Source organism: Liolophura sinensis, chromosome 1, assembly GCF_032854445.1.
Source record: "Liolophura sinensis isolate JHLJ2023 chromosome 1, CUHK_Ljap_v2, whole genome shotgun sequence".
In the NCBI taxonomy this organism is placed as follows: Eukaryota; Metazoa; Mollusca; class Polyplacophora; order Chitonida; family Chitonidae; genus Liolophura; species Liolophura sinensis.
The window spans coordinates 61,563,363-61,585,050 of record NC_088295.1 but is presented as its reverse complement, the minus strand read 5'-3'; the positions used below and the strand labels follow the sequence as shown (position 1 = coordinate 61,585,050).

Genomic DNA, 21,688 nt, shown 5'->3' with positions numbered 1-21,688 from the left:
TTTAAACATACTATCGCATTATTATCGATTTCTTCAGACTTGACCTTACTGTTACTCTTGGACATGTTGTTCATTCAAAAGGGGTGCTGGGAATTTGAAAATAATCTGAGCCATAACTTGCACTACAGAGGTTATGATTTATTTATTTGATTGGTGTTTTACGCAGTACTCAAGATTATTTCACTTATACGATGGCGGCTGGCTTTATGGCGGAAGGAAACCGGACAGAGCCGAGGGAAACCAACGACAATCCGCAGGTTGCTGTCACCCAGCATGAGGTCAACTTGAACTCACCGCAACCGCATTGGTGAGAGGCTGTTGGGTTATTGCGCCGAACTGGCACGCTGAGTTCTTGGCCACGGAGGCCCCATTATTACTATAGATATATATATATATATATATATATATATATATATATATATATATATATATATATATATATATATATATATATATATATAGAGAGAGAGAGGAGAGAGAGAGAGAGAGAGAGAGAGAGAGATATAGATATATATGTATATATTTATATATAGATATATAGATATATCTATATATATATATATAGATATATCTATATATAGAGAGAGATATAGATATATCTATATATATCTATATATCTATATATATATATATATATATATATCTATATATATATATATATATATATATATATATATATATATATATATATATATATATATATATATATATATATATTGTTTCAGTGTGACAGGCCGATGTCACACTGATACGCATCATCATATTGATGAGAGACAAGTTGTCTTGTGGCCATACGAGCGTCTTCGAGCCTTACAGTGACCAAGGCCCCACAAGCAGCGAGAAAGGGGGAATGTGCAATTTTTCTGCCCAAGGCTGGTTTTGGACCTGCAACCTGTGTGTCCCAGCGATTCAAAGGCAAGCACATTTAACCGTTAGACCACGTCCAGCTTCCCATTTCATGAATAAACCCACCTCTAGACTTCATCTGACACATCCTATTTTTCAAGGCCAAGGACAACAATTTGTGGACGCTGTGTGGATTTCATGCATGAACAGAACAGAATATAATTATACAAAGGACTACCGGATATCTCACACGCTTGTCTACCTGGTTGACAGTCGTGGGAACCAAGGTCATCGCAAAATTGTTCAGGCTTACACCTTGTCATAAAATTTAATAAAGAGGGCTAGAATCCCTTATCGTATAATCACAGTGCTTTGACAGAGAATGAGATGGCCCACCTCCTAAGCAAGTAGACACAGGTTCGAATCCGAATCACGCGCACGTCATTTTTTCTTTGTAGCTGTGACACACAGTTCTGTCGGCTTGTCTATCGGTCGGTCCTGTCGGTGGCTCAAATTGTTGACATCCTGTCTTTCATCATTGGCCGTTCTCTTAACGACAAGTCTGAATGTAAGAAAACTTTGACTTGTAGCTGTTGCGAATTTCTAAAGGGTGTTTCCAGGGAAAATTTACTCGCCCGTGCTTGCTCCTACGGTCCTGAGAAATATATTCTCCAGTCTCGCTCACAGGGATATCAACAGTGTCCGGATACAAGTATACAATATTTATTGGATTGTTGTAAGCTATCGACATTTGGCAAGTTACTGACAAACTTTCCCATATGTCACCTACACATGCGCACAGATATGCAGACCCAAGTTTGTATAGACCCGGATGAATGGACAGAAACACAGGTTTTCTCGTCCAACTATATACCAAAAGTATTGTTAATTCATTTTATTTTTTTACTTGTCTGCCAGTCTCCGTCCTACAACCCGGTCGTGTTTTCGTCAGCCATTATTTCAAAGAAAGTTATGACCTCATTAGCATGAACAAAATTTGCGCACACCTCTGCCTTGAACCAAGCCTCAATCTCTTTATTATTGGCGATGATCCATTTTTGGATACGGATCAATGACGATTTCAAACGATTCTTCACCATTGTTATATGTTTGTCAACTTTACATATAAAAGTTATACAAGGACATTTATGAAACTTAGTGCACAGCTTTGTCTTAGGCCAAGCTTCAGTTCGTGACATTTTGATCGTGCTCCCAATCTGAATACGGATGACAGCATCCTTCAAACGATGCTCAGTTCTGAAACACCAGTGCACGATGTCTGTCTCTCAGAGACCTTACGCGAAACAGTTCAAGATGGACTTATATCAAAAGCTGTACACAACTTGGTCTTGGCACGTTCACCAATCCAGTACAGATCAGAACAGAGATTCTGGAAGTTTACAAAGCGATTGCTTCCTATTTCTGTACAAATGTGTATCTGTCAGCAACATTGAAAACAACGTCAGCCACCAAATCTGAATTAATTAGTAAAGCAGTATTCCAGAAATGCTTTAAAATATTCAAAACATTTTGCAGCGCTTATGAGCAAAATAAATGGCAAGTATCGTCAGTACCTAGCCACTCATTTGGTGACATCAATTTGCCATGTTACAGCTTTAAGAGAAAAGCTATGCACCTATTTTGAAGAAATCTTTGTGGATAGCTTTGTCTTTACACAGACACAGATTCATTTCATTTTGGTGGTGATCCGAACGTCGATGAGGATCGAAAATTAATTAGTATCTTTATGGAAAAACTTTGCACGTACTTTGACGAAACCTTATGCACAGGCTTCATTATTTCCAGGGGAAACACCAAAACATACATGCATTTCTTTGCCCCGTTATTATGTGTAGCACAGTATTACCACAACAAGGTCATCGCTCAATTTTATCTCTACTGCCCGTTGTAGCATCACGGGTTGTTGGGGAATCCCCAAATTTTCTGTCAAAAGCCCTTGAACCCACTGTGTAAGAATTCATGTTTATTACTTTCATGAACAGTTGCAATTATTACTTTCATGAACAGTTGCAATTATTACTTTCATGAACAGTTGCAATTATTACTTTCATGAACTGTTGCGGGGCCTCCGTGGCTCAGTCGGTTAGCGCGCTAGCGCAGCGTAATGACCCAGGAGCCTCTCACCAATGCGGTCGCTGTGAGTTCAAGTCCAGCTCATGCTGGCTTCCTCTCCGGCCGTAAGTGGGAAGGTCTGCCAGCAACCTGCGGATGGTCGTGGGTTTCCCCCGGGCTGTGCCCGGTTTCCACCCACCATAATGCTGGCCGCCGTCGTATAAGTGAAATATTCTTGAGTACGGCGTAAAACACCAATCAAAAAAAAAAAAAAAAAATCATGAACTGTTGCAATCAAAGCGAGATTGAGATTCACATAACTTATTTTACCTGAAAATTATTCACTGAATACGAGTTTGAAATTTTCAGTTGGATATCTTCCCTCTATCAATGAAAACTGAAGCCTGCTTCTCTCTTACATGTTACCAGATTTATGTACGATTTGTACATTACTCGTAACATATTGCCTTGGCAACTGGTATGCTATGTTCTTTTGGGATGGCTTTTGCGATTATGGACTAGGAACACCCGTTACGGATTACGAGTTGTATACGAATATCGGACTTGACGCTTAGATTTCATACCCACTTTCCCATGACCGCCTCCTGCTATTGATTTATTTAGATGGAGGCTTAACAGTCGTCTAAGTTAATTTTCAATATAAATCCGGTGAGCGTCATTCCAGATTCTATAAAATCTGTTTTTCGCATGTTCAAGACGTTTTTAATCAAGCAATTCAGGTATAAAATTAGTTCTCTTCTCTCACGCAGTCCTGTTAAGACCGGATGTGCATCTTCATCTTCCATATCTGTTTTATATATGCACGATAAATAACTTTTTGCATATTCGATTGAAATGCCCACGGCTCGTGAGGCGTATGCTATTTTGTTTTGCTATTTAATATTTGATGGTTTTGTTGAATGATGGCTCTAAAAAGGGCATTCAGAACAAATAGCCATACACAAAATGCAGAACATCTTACATTTTTGGAAAAGATTGCTAATACATTTTTTTATCATTTTATTAAAGTCATTTTTATATAGTGTGAATTAAGAAAGGTCCGCCCAGTCTGCTGAAGCTGAAGCCCTTACATGGCCCGTGAGTCCTGTCAGTATTTGAGTGGAATAATGCAAAACAAAACATTCACTCTTCCTCAAAGAAAAATGAGGCTATATAAGAAATTGGAACTGTGACAGACAGCACATTCGAGCTGGGTGACTGGAAGAGACTGAAGAGAAATTCTGTTAGTGGTTATAGGAACAGGCTGTTACAGGTAAAACCTCTTACTCTATTTACCTCATACGCACCACATTATCCATTTTATAAAACTCTCGCAAATGTATATGTATTTTATTGTGGGCCTATATCTAATATTGTGTTACGTCTATGTTACGAACCATTAGAAAGGTACGCAAGAACTTTGGAGAATTTTGTAGTTCTTTGTCTTCTCTATAACTCTAATTTACTCATTCGTTTTTAAAATCAAATATTTTCTTTCAAGCCTACATGCATGTACCTGTTAATTGTCTGGTACTGGGCGACTACAGTTTACAGATAACTAGTGTGATTGTCTTCACACCGTCCTCCAACCTAACCACACGGTGTACTGGGTTCTCTAGCTAGACCCTTTTAACCTTGGTCAATGTTATCTGGTATTAGACTGCAACTCTAGCTGGATTCCTGTGAGATTTTTTATTTCATGTTATTTGTCACTTTAAAAGTTGTTGGCCGAAATATGACTTACAATAAACATCTTGGCGAAGACAAATAATCCATTCCCCTTTATCAGCTAGGCTTTTTCAGTAATCATGTTGAAAGACCTCAAGGAGAAAACGTCTCTATTACTAGTGCACAAACTACCACCCTCTATCTCTCTATTGTGTTGCGGCAGAAAAGTAATTGATCCAGTTATACTCAACTACACCCCCTTGTACATGGTATCTGACAGGATAGCCCAATATCTGAGTGCGATGAAATATACATGTATACACCTAGCTTCTTTTGTTCCCCTTCTTAATCAGGGAGAGGACAGAGGTCACATTTTCCGTATGCCTGAAATTTGAACGGCTATATGTTGACACCTTCACGACATAGTTATTTTTACATGTTTCGTATTTTTCAACGCGTTTTCTGACCGTGGCACTATATAATGATATGTCTGGCTTTTATCTCCGTTGTTTTATTGTACAGGATTTTCAAACTTGTCTCATATTTATAGTTTAGTTTTCCTAAATCGTACAATTTCAGGTATTTTTTTCTCACGTTTTTTGATTTACAAAGAGTTACAGGCGTCCTATAAAAATTATTTTTATTTTGCATTTTGTGGATCATTAATTTTTGTCCAATATTATTAATATATTGGACAGCTGTAACTGTGACGTCACACGTACGGACTATTTTTTGTTTGTCAACAAGCAGACGACACAACAAGCAGAAAAATCTGTGTCTCCGGACAATCCGTTCTACCTCACACCAATTCCCGAATGTCGCCTCAAACCTGATGCGGCTGTGTGGTATTACTCCACTCCAGTGGGAGAGCATCGTTTGGGAGAGCTAATGAAGAGGGTAGCCCAGGCTGCTGGACTGGAAGGCCGGAAAACTAATCATTCGGTCCGAAAAACAACCGTCCAAGCCCTTGTAAAATCTGGCGTCGCTCCACATAAAATTATGCAGGTCACCGGGCACAAATCCCTTGCTAGCATCCAGGAGTATGATTATAAATTAGATCACATAAAGCAGAAGCAAATGTCAAGTTTACTTCAGGGCAATCGCGAATTCAGTCAACCATCTTCCGCGCTTCCACTCCCTGGCCGGTCCGTTCAAGTGCACGCAAACGTAGTTTTCACGACTCCGATGCCATCAACTTCCGCACAGAATCCCAAGGATAATCAGCTAACTTTGTCAGCAAACTCTACTTCTCTTTCGTCCTCATCCTGTAAAGATTACACTTGCCTGTTCGGTGAGTTTAATTTTCACTGAAACGTCTGCATTCCTTTTCTTTAAACTTCTGTTTGTAAAATACCGCTTCGGCCAAGTGCGCTTGACCCAGTTTTCCGTCAGCCAATGAAAGTGCTCCGTTCAGTATTCCATATTCATCCGCAACCGGCTATCGGCTATTGTTACGCGATACGAAATAATAAGCACGGTTTTACCCAATTTGTTTAGCGTTCGAGTTTATTTACTTACGTTTTTGACAAGTGGGTGTATAATAAATAGGTTATTGGATTGTATGGTCCTGTATGGACGAGTCCTGGGCACCCAGGAAAGGGACGAGTTTTCGAGTCCCTTTCGGGCGAATAACCTATAAATCGGACGAATAACCTATAAATATTTAACATAATATCCATTTCGTCCAATTGAATCTTTATGTTGAATTAATAGAGCCTGTGTGTCACATTTAACCAAACAATCTGTTATAATACCAGAATACATTCTACCGTAACTCCGACAACAGACTTTCTGTTAAAATTAACAGGTTAATATTTGGAATATGTTGTGATGAGAGATGTGTTACCCAACGCACTCCAAACTTGAAATCCTCCTCCAAATCGTCATGGGTTATCCAGGTTTCTGCTGCCGTCAGGGTGAAATGTTATTTAATTCGGAGTAAAACACAAATCAAATAAATAAATAAATAAAATCACACATGAAAGGATATCTTTCATGTTTCCTCGTTCTTTTGTGTTCTCCTGATGACTTGGCTGAATTACAGACAACGTGGCGTTAAACTGCAAGTATCCACACTTCCATTAGGTATCTGCACGTCTACAGGAACACCATATCATTTCTTTTTCTGCCATAACTGTTAACATTGTTGATGGCCGCGGCAATAGCTGGAGCAAACTAGTGATGGGAGTGAGGTGGGGTTGAGCGGGCATACATCTTTAGCTTTGCCAATTAGTAAATTGGCATTATCACTAAATGCATTTTTTAAAATTCCGCAGGTTATTTGTTTCATCTTAATAACACGCCCTGTGAAGGATGACGATTTGCACACTCAGTTTTGTGGCATGTATGCTGATGACTCAGATTAGTGCTAATATTGACACAGTGCTTCCTACTGAGTTATTTCACCTAAAGTTCATGTCGAATTTATTCGATGATTTGTCAAAAGGGTAAGTATTTGAAAAAGAGTGTTAAATTGGTAAATTTTAACCGAAGATTTCTGGCGCCTGTATCTTCGACTATATGCGGGTTATTCTGATGTCAAATTGAGAAATTGTCTGACAGGGATTACCAGTTCACTCGCTGCCTTTATATTAGCCGTCAAACCTCGTTTTGAATTAAACTGCGCCGCGTTTAAAAGGGAATATATCTTTGTGTAATTATGTTCAGCTTTAACGAGATCGCCATGCTTATATTATATTATTATGATTATTATGATTCAGGAGGCGCAAAGCTAAACTATCTTTTTTCAAACTAAGCTTTTTCTATGTATACTGCATGACATTGTTGACAAGGCATTAGCCACTATATGTCAGGCTATTGTGAGTTTTACCTGGTAGTGTTTAGTTACCATTCATTTTATTTATTTATTTGACTGGTGTTTTACGCAGTTCTCAAGAATATTTCTTTTATACGACGGCGGCCAGCATTATGGTGGGAGGAAACCGGGAAGAGCCCGGGGAAAACCCACGACCATCCGCAGGTTGCTGAAAGACGTTCATGAGTTGGACTTGAACTCACAGCGATCGCATTGGTGAGAGGCTCCTGGGTCATTACGCTGCACTAGCGCGCTAAGCGCCAGCCACGGAGGCCCCACCATTCTCTTTAAAACTTCATGAATATATTGCAGCGTTTTATGTTAGAAAATCCCACGTTACACTCGGAACGAGCCAACAAAACAACGCGCAATGAAGATATATGTATGGCTGATCCAAGTTCATAAAATAGAATTCTTTACCAACATTACACAGACGAGGTTACAATCTCCTGAGATACGAACTAAATTTATTTATTTATTTATTTGATTGGTGTTTTACGCCGTACTCAAGAATATTTCACTTATACGACGGCGGCCAGCATTGTGGTGGGTGGAAACCGGGCAGAGCCTCGGGAAACCCACGACCATCTGCAGGTTGCTGGAAGACCACGAACTAAATGTCCAAAAAATAAAAATAAAAAATAAAATAACAACTAACCGATATGAACTTCTTCAGTTTGCATCAAGGAACAGGAACCCCTGTGGTGGGGAATGACGCGACATCAGCCACTGCTTGTCCCTACGATGACGTCATTACCTGTGATGCCACCTATAAATACAGATCTTTTGACGGTAGTTGTAACAACTTGAATAACCCGTTTTTCGGAAGAAAAGACACACCTTTTGAGCGTCTCCTGACCCCTGAATACGAGGATGGTAAGTACGGCTGTCGAAGTATGTACAAATATTTTACATACCGTACCGGTGTGTATAGGGATATAATTGTGAATTTGCTTTAAATTAATTTAACACTTGTGGGATTGCTATCGTAATGTTTTAGCGTAGTTTTAATGTACATGCCGGCAATTGAGCTCTCTAGCTCTAACCAACGAACCGATGATCACTTTGTCAGGGAGAACTTAATCGGAATCGTGAAGGTTTCTTACAGACACTTTTCCTTTCACCCTTGAACCTACACATGTTACTAAATCGTTTGAAAATTGGAGTAATATTGAGTAATGCGATGTTATACTTAACAATTCACTCACGGGGTTTACGAGAACGAATCCAGTGGTGCTGACGACGCCAGGGAGTTTGGTCAGGTGCGTGGTCAAAGTGCAATGGATTTTTTGGATCTGTCTGGTTTCTCACGATCTCAGTAAATTACTTAGAGAAGTCGTTTTTAAGCTGGCCAACGAACAAATATACAGAATATAAAGGTTTCATAAATTGTGACACTTAAATCAAATGTGTTTGATTAACCATAACCATACGTTTATCTTTTATAAACAGGATTTGCTTCTTTTGGACAGGATCCTTTAGTCTTGTGACGGGTTTCCTGGTTTTTTTTTAGGAATTATAACTCATCAAAGTAGATTGTACGGTTTCCCAATCTTTACGTAAAAACAAGTCATCGGGACATCGAATCTGTAGCAGTCATATACATAATTCAACTTAATACTGTGCCTTGATCTTTGTTTTTGTTCAGGTATAGAAGACATACGCGTGACACCACACAAATCTTCGGACACTTTGATTGGTCCACGACAACTCAGCACCGAGTATCACCAAGCCAGTGCTGCGGCCAACCTGCAGGTCGGCGTAAATCATATCACCATGGAGTTCGGACAGTTTGTCAGTCACGACGTAAACCGAAACACCATAACTAGGGGTCAGTCATTCTAATGATTGTCAATAATTCTAATGTGTTGATTCTGATGATGGAATTCCACGGCTATCATATCATAATGATGCCAATTCATCTTGTGAAATACCCTGGTTAATTCACCTTGCGGACATTGACCTGGAATGACCACATTCCGTTGGCGGACAAGATACGGTTGTCTGTTTTCGACTCATAGACTCACATTTTTCGTATTAAATAATTACGAAGTACAATTAAAATTCAGACAATGTGTATACTTTAAAGATTATGACAAAAGATTTAAAGATTATTTTGGTTTAATGGCGTCAAATAATGCGTCATTTTTGGTTATTGGCAAGCTTGGTGATATGTTGTTTTGTTAGGAAAAGCTGGCGAAAATAATTATTTGTATCTCGAACTTTCTCGCTGAACACTTCTTTTCACAGGCAAACCTTTGAGAACGGGAATAGTTTTTAAAAGGAATAGAAAAATCTGACTTTGTATGACCATTGTCCATATTTTCACAAAAGTTGTATTCAAATAACATTTGAATTAAATAGAAACAGTCCCAAAATTATAAATTACACAAAACAAAAAGAACATTGCGTTTTTTTTCACATAAATATTACATTGCTTATTTTAACGCCCACAAGATACTCTTCATATCTTGAAAGTATAGATCGATTTAAACACATTTATTGAAACTCCATCTACTTTTAGCTGCCAGTGGAGGCCCACTGCAATGTTGTAATAATGACGGGAACCCTCGACACAACTACGTAAGTAAACTACGCAGTTTTTCTTTTGGAACACTGGGAATGGTAAAAACTTTCTAAACTTTCTAAAAAGTGATTGTGGTTTGATCGGGCAATACGTAGAAGCTTGGTGTTTGCCAGTCTTGGACCTGATTCAAATAGCCGTCTCGATGTTACTGGCTAGTAACGGTCACGGCAACGTACATGGCTATAGTGCTGGATAGTTGTCACGGTAGTGCGATCATAGCATTGTATTTGTTCGTGTTGCACTTACCACTATTGAGAGTTTTCCCCGGGCTCTGCTCGGTTTCTTTCCACCATCGTGTAAGTGAAATAGTCTGGAGTACGGCGCTAGCGCCACACAGAGCTTCTCACCAATCTGGCCGCTGTGAGTGCAATTCAGCGCATGCTGGCTTCCTCTCCGGCTCTACGTGGCAAGGTCTACCAGCAACCTAGTCGTGGTTTCCCCAGGGCATTACCCGGTTTTCTCCTACCATAATGGTGGCCGCCGTCGCATAAGTGAAATGTTCTTGAGCCAACCAAAACACTAATCAAATGAATAAATAAATAAGTAAATAAATAAATAAATAATAAATAAGTAAATAAATAAATAAATAATAAATAAGTAAATAAATAAAAAAATAAATAAAAAAATAAAGCTTATCATCAAAATTGGCCTATTTGTTCGTGTTGGACTAGTACTTACGTGTTGTACTTTCTTGCTGAACCTAGTACTGGCACATCATGGACATTCTATTTGTCTGTGATGTGCTTAATATTGGTATTCGGTAATATTACAGCTATATATATCGTGGCGACATGATATTGTATATCATTGCTTTACTGACATTTCAGAGTAGGCTGTGCACCCATACCAGTCCCTGTGACTGATCCATTTTTCGGGTCATTCGGAAGACTGTGTCTCAATTTCGCCAGGGCGCTTCCGGACACTGACATTCTTTGTGATGACAGTGAGTGTTGTATATTACATTCAGCAATCAATCAGTCCATGATTCAATCAATCCGTCCTTAATCTACCTATCTTACTAAGCATTTTACTTCAGTATGTGTCCAATCTTCATGTATTAAATCAGTTTTGTTGATGGCATTGGTTTCACTCTACACTCTCCTGTACGGTCGTTCTAAATACAATTCAGAGCACCATTCAATAAAGAACTTCTTCTGATACAGTATTCCTGTAGAAAAGATCTTCACATGCTGGGCTGGGCCAAGTAAACCGTTGGATATACTGACTGGCAATCCTAACGCGGGAAATGTCAGATTGAAATCAACACAATCAAACATCTGCAATACCTCTATACCTATCAATAAATCATCGTGGGATTAAAGCGCTAGCAGTAAAAAGGCGAAGCGTTAACTATAAGAGCCAATCAGTCGTCGTCATAATCGTGAAGATGTTACACAATGAACTCTATCCTATACGTGTTGGTTTTCCTGGATCAGTTTTTAGTTTAGTCGACCCACTGCACAACATAATCTGCAGAAAGCCTCAGCATCCACACTCGGGACATTCGGCGAACGAAACACATAAACCAGTGTCCCCAACATGTTAACCCTTGACCCAAGAGAGCGCGTGTTCGAATCCAACTTTCGCAGCCCCAGCTGTTGCCTTAAGTTGAGGGATTTGTCAACTTCATGATGAGGCAGGGTTTCTTTTCCTGGGCTATATGTATGCCCGATATCATTCACCCCAATCCGACGTCGAATAAAATGAAATATTCCTAGGATTGCCTAAAAACATTATTAAAGAGGACTCAGTGGCCAGGTGGTTGGCGTGTTAGCGCAGTATATTGTTTCAGGAGGCTCTCACCCACGCGGTCACAATGAGTCCAAGTCCAGCTCATACTGGCTTCCTCTCCGTATACTCATACTCGAATTTCCTAACTTTCTGGTTTAACTTTCTCTAATGAAACCTGACTTACATATAAAAAATTGTAACTATACTTATACTATAAATATGAAAACGACATCATGTCCTTTACCTGTTTTCATGTCTTAATTCTTCGATCAGCATATCGACAACAGAGGAACCGAGTCACACATTTCCTGGACGCCTCCACGGTGTATGGAAGCGATAAGGCCACAGCGGATAGCCTCAGAACTTTCTCTGATGGTAAGGTCCTGGGTTTCCCAAGGGTTCTACCCCTTTTCCTCCGTCGTATAGGTGAAATATCCTTGAGTACAGCGCAAAATATCAAATAAATAAATAAATAAATAAATAAATAAATATATATATATATATATAAATAAATTCATTGATGGCAAAAATATGTCCAAATCTAGTTTGACTCATCGCTGTCAGAAGTACATAGAGAACAGTTTGCCACTACGTTATATGATAGTTTACATGCCTGTACTCCTTCTGGTCTGATAAGTCACTGATTCAATGTCACTCAAAATACACAAGGCGATATTGTGGAATTATGGGAAATAATTTGTAGCTGGCATGTCACGATGAGCAAGTTCTGTCAGTTTTGTTTTGTCAGAATGCATTGTGACGCGTTCACCTAAAACTCATATGTCAGAAATGCACTGGGAGTACCTAGATGGTGAATCAAATAAACAGAGCGAGGTGGGTAGGATGGGAGTGGTGGGCGGGGTGGGGGTGTTGATTTAGTTGATTTGCACTGGCGCTTTTAAAGAAATAAACAGAGCGGGCACACTTCTCTCTATTTATGCACTTCTGTCTCTGCTGGACTCCGGCATTTCTTTCTTCAAAAATGATCACAGTGCAAACGTACATGTGCAAAGACATCCACAGATACTGCCCACTTGTTAATCTATGTTACTGCAATCCATGAAATTGTATTACCAAGAAATGCTTTGATCCACAAGCTGTGTACATCTGCTACAATCAAAGGAATAATCGACGCATAACGCCTGTGTTGAGGTAAAAAGAAACAGTAAAGAAACAGTTATTGTTTACAATATAATTGCCAAATTTAACTGTTTCAAGAAACTTTGTACATACATGTGGCGTGACACACTTTATATGGAAGATTCTACGTTTAAGGGACTAAAATGTCATGTACACATATTTCGGCTATGTTTCGGTCTAACAGAGACAAGAAAAGGGAAGAAAGGCATTTATGACTTGTTATTGTTCTCTCTACTTCCCCAGGTTTGCTGCAAACAGCTTCCGCCCCGCAAGACGGTCGTGAAACTAATGTTACAAAGTCCGTTGCAAAATAACTTTGTGTGCCGAGCTGCTACAGGCAGCAACGAATTCTGCTTTATTTCAGGTACTATTCTGACTAATATGCTACAATTTTAGATAGTGCGACTGACTTTACCCCAGTTTTGTCATGCCTGTAATCCTTAATCGAAAGAAAGCTATTTGATGAAGATCATTTGATATTGTAAACACCAATAATACAAAGTTCACGTTTTTATCGACTATCTATTCTTTCATGTACCGTTATTTGATTGTTGCTTAGCGAAATCCTCACTTACTTGATAGCGGCATGTTATACGGGTGGAGTAAACCACTGACCCTTTGACAAATTACTGTCAAACTTTCCAACGTGTGACGTGCACGGCTATTCACACCGCATTGGTGAAAGACAAGTGGTTTTCAACAAACGCTAGGCTTCACATACGTCTGATACACACTAAATTGTGCAATCAGGTTCTCTTTGAGATGCGGTTGTTGGCATTTTTGTTATAATGTCAACCAACTTAATTGAAACGTGTTGGTTTTTATGTTCCATTGTAAAAGATAACATTTCCGTACAAAACATATATAACGGTAAAAGATACAGCGAAACATGCATCAGTCGTTTTTATTACAGAAAACAGCGCAAATTTACAGCTTTGTATGAGACAAACAAATGTTACAGCTCGTAAATTTGGGCTTAAAATTTATAGAGAAATTACCATCAGTTTCTGATGTAACATGGCGCGATCCTTTTTGACTGTTTGACCTACAAGAAAAAATTGCAAGGTTACTTCGTGTTTTTTCTCTAACTTAGGTGACGGACGGGTGAACCAGAATCCGATGTTGGTTTCAATGCATACCATATTCCTGCGTGAGCACAACAGGGTGGCCAGGGAGCTGAAATCCCTCAATCCCAGCTGGGACGACGAAAGGACTCTACCAAGAGTCCAGACGTATCGTGATAGCCGAGTACCAGCACATCGTGTACGGCGAGTATCTATCGGCTTTATTAAGTATACCCGTTGCTGCTCTTCTGGGACTCCTGCCGAAGTTTTTCGGCTATTACAATAACTACGATCCTGAAGTCAACCCGGCTGTGAGAAACGAGTTTGTTGCGGCGGCCTACAGGTCTGGTCACAGTACCATAGATAGCACCATCTCACCTGGCGAGCTTCTGAAGAACCATTTCTTTGAACCATCCACCATTTACGACGCGTCTAAAGGAATCGACTTCTTGGTAAGTAACTTGGTCCAAAACCAGCAGCAGACAATGGACAGGTTGAAAACGGATCAGGTGACAAACCATCTGTTCCAGTTTTCCGACGGTGATGGAGGGGACCTGGCCGCCACAAATATCCAGCGTGGTAGGGACCACGGACTACCCTCCTACAACGACATGCGCGAACTGTGTGGGCTGCCCAGAGCCACATCCTTCAACGCTGGGCCTGGAGGGCTGGAACACCACACAGCCGACTCTGCCAATCGGCTAAATTCTTTGTACACGTAAGTACAAAAATGAATGCGTTTTTATAGGGATATTTAGGAAACAGAGTCCTCAGTGATTGGCTGATTTTGGAAGATAATTCAGGTTATGTCCATGGTCTAAGCTGAATTGGAGGTATGACACTTATATTCAAGCGTGATCAATACTGCAGATTGTAACCTATATTCTATTTCTATATATATTTTATCTCTTTTGAATAATTATGGCGTTACCCGAGGCAATGAGTGACTGCCGTCGAAACCTAACTTAAGCATTATGAATTCTAAAAGGTGTTCTATAACTCCATTTTCTTCGCTAGAATATGAACTTGTAATATGTCCATGTGTAGAGATATTGTTGTTACGTGTCACTGAGTAAAGTCAAATTTGGTGGCGAGTATGACTGATTTTGCAGGCAGCTGAAAATAGAAGACTGGCTAAAAGAAAAAGACTATAGCAAATCTTATCTCCACTGTCCAATCAACATCAATTTAGTGTCTATTTAACTATAGATCACGGTTTCCATTCGGTTGTCCGAAAGATAGCTTAACCAATGAGATGTCGTACCCGAATCTATCTTCGAAAGTATAAGTACGGATGCAACATTAACTCAAAAGTTTTATTTTGCATGAGTAATTCTAGACCAATGACGTTTAATATATTGCAGATAACATGACAATATATTTTTGTGCCTAATTCACCTTAAGCCATAGTGCTTAACAGATAAAAAAAAATCTTAACTGAAGTAAATTGACAAGAGGCTGTATTTCACTAAGTACGTGTGTGACCATTTGCCAATTATCACACCGTCGTCGCTCCTCTGGTTTATTACATATATACATATATTACATATACCTGACAAGGTGTGATGGAGTGAGTGAGTGAGTGTTTGGGGTTTATCGTCGTACTTAACAATTTTTCAGTCAAATGACGACGAAGGAATCCTTATAGTGCATGTAATGCCTCCTTGTTGCAGGACGGAATTCGATCGTTCTTTTGTCTAGTGTTGCCTCACTGAGACGCCTTACCGAACGCAAGTGATACTGATACGGATCAACCAGCGGTTGCACTATCCACTTCTGGTCGTGGGTTTCCCCCGGGCTGTGCCCGGTTTCCTCCCACCATAATGCTGGCCGCAGTCGTATACGTGAAATATTCTTGAGTACGGTGTAAAACACCAATCAAATAAATAAACACTATCCACTTCATGCTGAATGCCAAGCGAGGAAGTTACAATTTCCTCTTTTAAAGTCTTAGGTGTGACTCGACCCAGGATTGACCCTGGATCTACCACTCCCGAAGGCGTGATGGATTACTCTGCGTTATCTCCGCGTAATCCAATACTGTAGTATTTTTTTCAGTTCCATATACTGTACGAATTTTTCCAGAGATCCGGATGACATCGAAGCTTGGACAGGGATGTCGTCAGAGATGCGGATAACGGGAGGGGTGTTTGGCCCGACCGCCGCCTGTATAACGGCTTTACAGTTTGATTATCTGAAGCGCGGAGACCGTTTTTACTATGAAAATGACCTGCCGGGAACGAAATTCACAACAGGTACGAAAAAATATCGATTATAGCTACGTTGGTATTTAATGTTTTAACAATATTGATGATGTTATATGTGAGTCTGGTCTCATTTTTTATCACATTTTCCCTCCTATCAAATAAAAACCAAATAGCTTTCCAAAATCCTTCTCTTGATTTTACTCGCATAGAAAATTCAGAAGAAAAAAAATTAACAGCATGGGAAAACTGCTATACATATGTACTTGACAATCTGCACAGTTATCACTGCCGCAGATGCTCCTAGACTGTAAAGTCTACCTCAGTTTCTATTTTTACTTGATGGGAGTCTTACGCCGTACTGAAGTATTTGGTGTATATAAAGAATAACAAAAGGATTTTAAAATTACCCCAGAGAAAAACCAACAACAACATGTACAAAGCACTATACATGTTGTGTATGCCACGAGTTGTCTTCCTAATCAGAATATCATTATGTTATTTTTCAGCTCAGTTGAAACAACTCCGTAGAGCAAGCCTGGCTCGCCTTATCTGTGACAACACTGGTATCAACTCCATACAGAAATTCGTTTTTTGGGACACATTTCCTGGGTAAGTATTACAATATGATACTACTTATCGCATAGAGAGTAAAATGACGGCGTCGACGAAATAATGATAATTGAGAGTTGTCAATTTACTTCGGGTCTCCGTGGCCAAGTTGGTTAACACGCCAGCACGGCGTAATGTACGTAGGAAGGTCTGACAGCAGCTTGCGGATGGTCGTGGGTTTCCTCCTACCATAATGCTGGCCGCCGTCGTGTAAGTGAGACATTCTTGAGAGCTGCGTAAAACACCAATGAAATAAATAAATGAATCAATTTACCTCAGTCAGGATTTTATTCTAAATGTTTATGTAAATGCTTAAATAATAGCAAATTACACTGACCCCGCCCAATGGCTTAAGGAGATTTAGCTAAAAAAATACAGTGATGTTAATTGTAATGTATTAGGCGGCCCTGATCTAGAATTGCTAAAAAAAATACTCAAAGAAGCCTCTGTTTGTCCATGTCTTAATTTTATCAGTTTCAACATTTTCATTGTGAGCTATATTGGTTGTATGTTTTAAATAATGGAAGGCGTTAGTCATGTAGCACGCATGCTTTATAGCAGGAGAATCGGGAAGGTAGGTTGGGTCGAGGTCAGAAGTATGTACATACATAACGACCACATCGGATTAAAACACGCTTGGAAACTTTGTCAACAGCCATTTCGAGTCACGTGCTTTGGACTAACCAAAGTTAAAATTTCATTGCGCATCAGTCCTGGAAGCGTTTGCAATTTGTGATCCAGTCGCTGTGGCTCTCTTGGACTTTTGCTTCAATTCATTACATAAGTCTGTTTTCATTTTCCTACGACAGAAACAAACCCCGCAACTGCAACGGTATTGGTAAGGTCAAACTGAACGCTTGGAAAGAGTAAAGTGTGTTCCAGTTGGCCTTGACATGACCTTCTTCCTCCTCCGCTACACTGCACAAGAATGGCCTTCTCCAACACTCTTCAAAGGGAAACATATTTCATGACTCGTAAACAACATTGTTCTCTACCAGCTTGAATAGCAATTGATAATTCATAGTGGCTTGCATACGTATAGAAATCATGGGCAAATGTTATTATCCAAGAAGGTATTGTACTCAGTTATTTTGAGCTATCAGCTTTGCTGATAGTGGTAGGATGGGATGAGGGTTTGAGGGTAATGCTATGTCCTAAAATGTTTCAATATTTTCTGATAATTGTTTATTTAGCTGTCTTTAATGAACATTCTGACGAGTTGTGGCCAGTTTTATCTAGTATATCCATCACTTGTTAAGTTTTCTACTGTATTGCCCTACACTAAAGCGGACATTCTATTTTTTGAATTAATTTTAAGTTCATTTTCAACCAGTTTTGACGATTCTCTGACAAAATAGCCAATCCTTTCATATAATTTCAGATATATAATATATTTATATATTTTATAAATGACCAGGCTTTCAACCAGGTGCGTAACAAAACACGCGCATAAGAAAAGAGTCTTACTTTTGTTAAGTTTACCTGTTTAAGAAAATAAAACTTGCACAGATTCTACCACGGTTTGCTGTTGTTTTGTGCCCGTTTGTATCAAATTGGTCTAATTTTTGTCTACATCATGATGCTAGCGTCTTTGAATATAATAACAATATTTCTGAAAATAACTGCGATATATCGCTGACTGATACACATGCTATCCCGAAGGTTCGACTGCGACTCATAATAGTTTGTACACAAAGTGGAGATTGGTATATATCGGATTCTTGTTCATAACACCATATTCAATAGTAGTTTTGTTATACGACTAGAAAGGACTAAAATCAAGGATCTTTAAACACTCGATCACGGCATGCTGCCAGGTATCTGTTGAGTAAGCCCTAACTGTGGTTTCGGCCGGGCTGTGTCTAGTTTCCTCTACTCACAATCCTAGGTCACTCGTATACATGAAATATTGATTCATATAGGCGTAGAATTACACTCACACAGATGGTCGGAACTTGAAGAGGTTAAAAGCTATATAGCGCAGCGCCTGCCCTCGAAATTATGCAAATTGTTATGACCGAGCATCACGCGACTATTTGGGGAAAAAAGTCAAAGCACCCATGTAACCTGCATTCGTCTCCCGTTAGGGGAAAATACCGTGATAGACCAGGGTTTGCCTGCCTGTCCGTGTGTCTGTCTGTTTGTCTGCCTACTTGCCTATCGATTAGACTGCCTGTCGGTTTGTTTGCCTGCCAGTTTGTCAGCCTGTCGGTTTATCTGCCTCTCGGTTTGTCCATATGTCTATTTGCCTGTCACTGTGTGTGTCTGAATGTGTGTCCGCAACTTTCCGGAAAATAGTTATGCAGGTATTTGTCAGGAGATTTTGTACATGGGCTGTCCTTGGGCTGAGGGCAAATCCATTGAATTTTGACGGTGATCGGGATCAAGATCCATAATTTTTTTAAACTATATTCTTCACTACTGACAAATAGGATAGAAATGCAGAGTATAGATGAATCCAACACATCCGATATCCCACACCCCTTTCTCATGATAGCGTTACTTTTCATTTTATCCCTAGTGAAAGCATTGGTGACGTCATGACGTCAAGAAAATTGAACATTTGTAACCAATGTGTGGGATATCTGGTTGAACTTGTATGAATTTGCAACAATACTGCTGATGATAGGTCAGTTGCGTATTCTTGACTGACAGCGTGGAAAGGTTTATTGTGCTGTTGTCTGAAATGAGGGAATTTCAATATTTGGGTGTGACTGAGGTTTGCGCTCTTCTAGTTTTCCCCCGCTAAAGAGGTTACGCTTTTCCCCGCGATTATTTGTATTTTTGTCTGACTGGGTATTTGCCTGTCAGTAGCTTACGGATAAAAGTTATGCAGGGAATTTTATAAAATTTGTGCACAGACTGGCCTTAGGCTAAGGATACATTCAGTAAATTTAGTGCATATTCTTTGGTAGTGATCTGACTCGAGATCCAGACGCAGGAACTTTTCAAAGAAAATAAACAAATATTTTTTTCCTAATTTTTGGTGTTTAACCGATAATAAAGGAAATAGCATGTTATGTACAATTATAACAATCCTTGTACTGTAAAGCATTGCCCATATTTCTCCATCAGAAAGAAAGAATGTATTTATTGGTTCGAAATCTGTCTTGGTGTTTGATTGATTGATGTATGGCATGCATGGCTTCTGCTGTATTCTGTTATAATGTACTTCTCATACGGTTTGCCATTACAGAAACCCAGTGATATTTCCACAGGCGAAAAATCTCCATACCTGTTAATAACCGTATTTAAACTCGATCGTTAATACCCAGTCAGAAATCTTCACCTATTCCAGTGTCAACGACCTGCACTTTTTTTGTATTTTCGCTTAGGAGGCCATTAGGTGGTTAGCACGCCAGCGCGGCGCAATGACCTAGGAGCCTCTCACCAATGCGGTCGCTGTAAGTTCAAGTCAAGCTCATGCTGGTTTCCTTTCCCGCCACACGTGGGAAGGTCCGTCAGCAACTTGCGGATGATCGTGGGTTTCTCCCGGGCTTTGCCCGGTTTCCTCCCACCATAATGCTGGCCGCCGTCGTATATGTGAGATATTCTTGAGTACGGTTTAGAACACCAATCAAATAAATAAGTTAATAAATATTTTCACTTAATTAACTAAAAGTCTTGATTAACTCCATGTCTGGATTAAGATGGGTTAGCATTTAAATTTTTGTCAAGCCTGAGCTGATGAAGTTACTCATGCGCATCTACAAATTTTTATGAAAGATTATAGCAGAATTAAGGTATGGAATACATTAAAAATTTCTTTTCTGTCATTCCACATAGGATTAAAATACATAATAATGTCGCTTGTTTTGGAAAGACATGAACATGAAACATTACAGCATGGTCAGTAAAATTGACGACTGTATTTTTTGGTGAAAATCGGCGTCTTGTCAGTTTAACTCAGATAGGGCTTTATTTTAACTGTTTTTGCAAATGGTTAAAAAAATAGCAAAATACACTTTGTCTAGGCCCAATGTGTTATATAGAATTACGGGTAAAATAGAGCATTTAAATATAAATTGCAATTTATTAGAAGTATCTAGCCTAAACACAAACATGAAAACAATGCAAAGTGGCCATTACTGAAGTATTCGGAGTTCACAAGAAGAAGTCTGGTTTATGCAGATTTACAGTATAAGATTACAGCAGATCGAAGACTTTTCGTTTAGGTCTATTACGCAAGATCTTGTGGGTTGGCGTGGAGATTTCTTGACATGCAGAAAAAGGTGAAAAAAAAAACGGCTGTCATGCTAGGTTGAATTTTTGGTATGTTGTACAGAAGAGTGCCTGGGGGGTGGAATGACCTAGTGCCGGTCAAAGAGTGCCTGGAGGTGAATTGACCTAGTGCCGGTCAAATGTGTGATGATGCATCCATTTTGAGGTATACCGTTTAACAAAATATTAAATGAATGAGCTGGTGTGACCTGAAGGATAGAAAAAATTTGCCTCTTCTCACCTCCACAGAAACGAAGGCAATGGCTAAATGTTATTAACTAGGTAACGGCTATACTTATTATAATTTTACAAACTTCTCTGCCATTGTCTAATTTAATATACCATTTTCATGGCGTTTATGGACGTATAAGTGGAAAAACTTAAAAAGTTTTTTTTTGTTCACAAAATAAGCCTAAAACATGAACTTTTAAAATCGATACATGTAAGACAAGCGTTAAGCATCTCTTGTGTGAACTCTCTTATACGGTCATATTTTATTTAATTTTAACATGAACTGTTGAATATTTGGGTTTAAGTATTGGCGTATTGAATAAAATACCTCACACATTTGATTCTATATACTGTATGTCGTCTTCTTATAGATAAATATACGCACTGTATATATGAGTAGTTACATACTGGGTCCAAGATTTGCCTCCGAAGTGAAGAGTGAAGGAGCACTGACTGGATAATAGTGCCATAGGTTATTAATACACTGTAAATTTCT

The 21,688-nt window shown here is 39.3% G+C and overlaps 1 protein-coding gene across 1 annotated transcript; it reads left to right on the top strand.

The window, feature by feature from the left end:
- The first annotated feature begins 8,064 nt into the window (after window positions 1-8,064).
- Window positions 8,065-21,086, top strand: LOC135463035 (chorion peroxidase-like). Its single transcript, XM_064740358.1, is given in 10 exon segments — window positions 8,065-8,278; window positions 9,051-9,157; window positions 9,927-9,985; window positions 10,817-10,932; window positions 11,994-12,095; window positions 13,954-14,060; window positions 14,062-14,642; window positions 16,010-16,179; window positions 16,638-16,740; window positions 21,026-21,086. Coding segments are annotated over 10 exon segments (1,620 nt in total).
- Window positions 21,087-21,688: the final 602 nt, after the last annotated feature.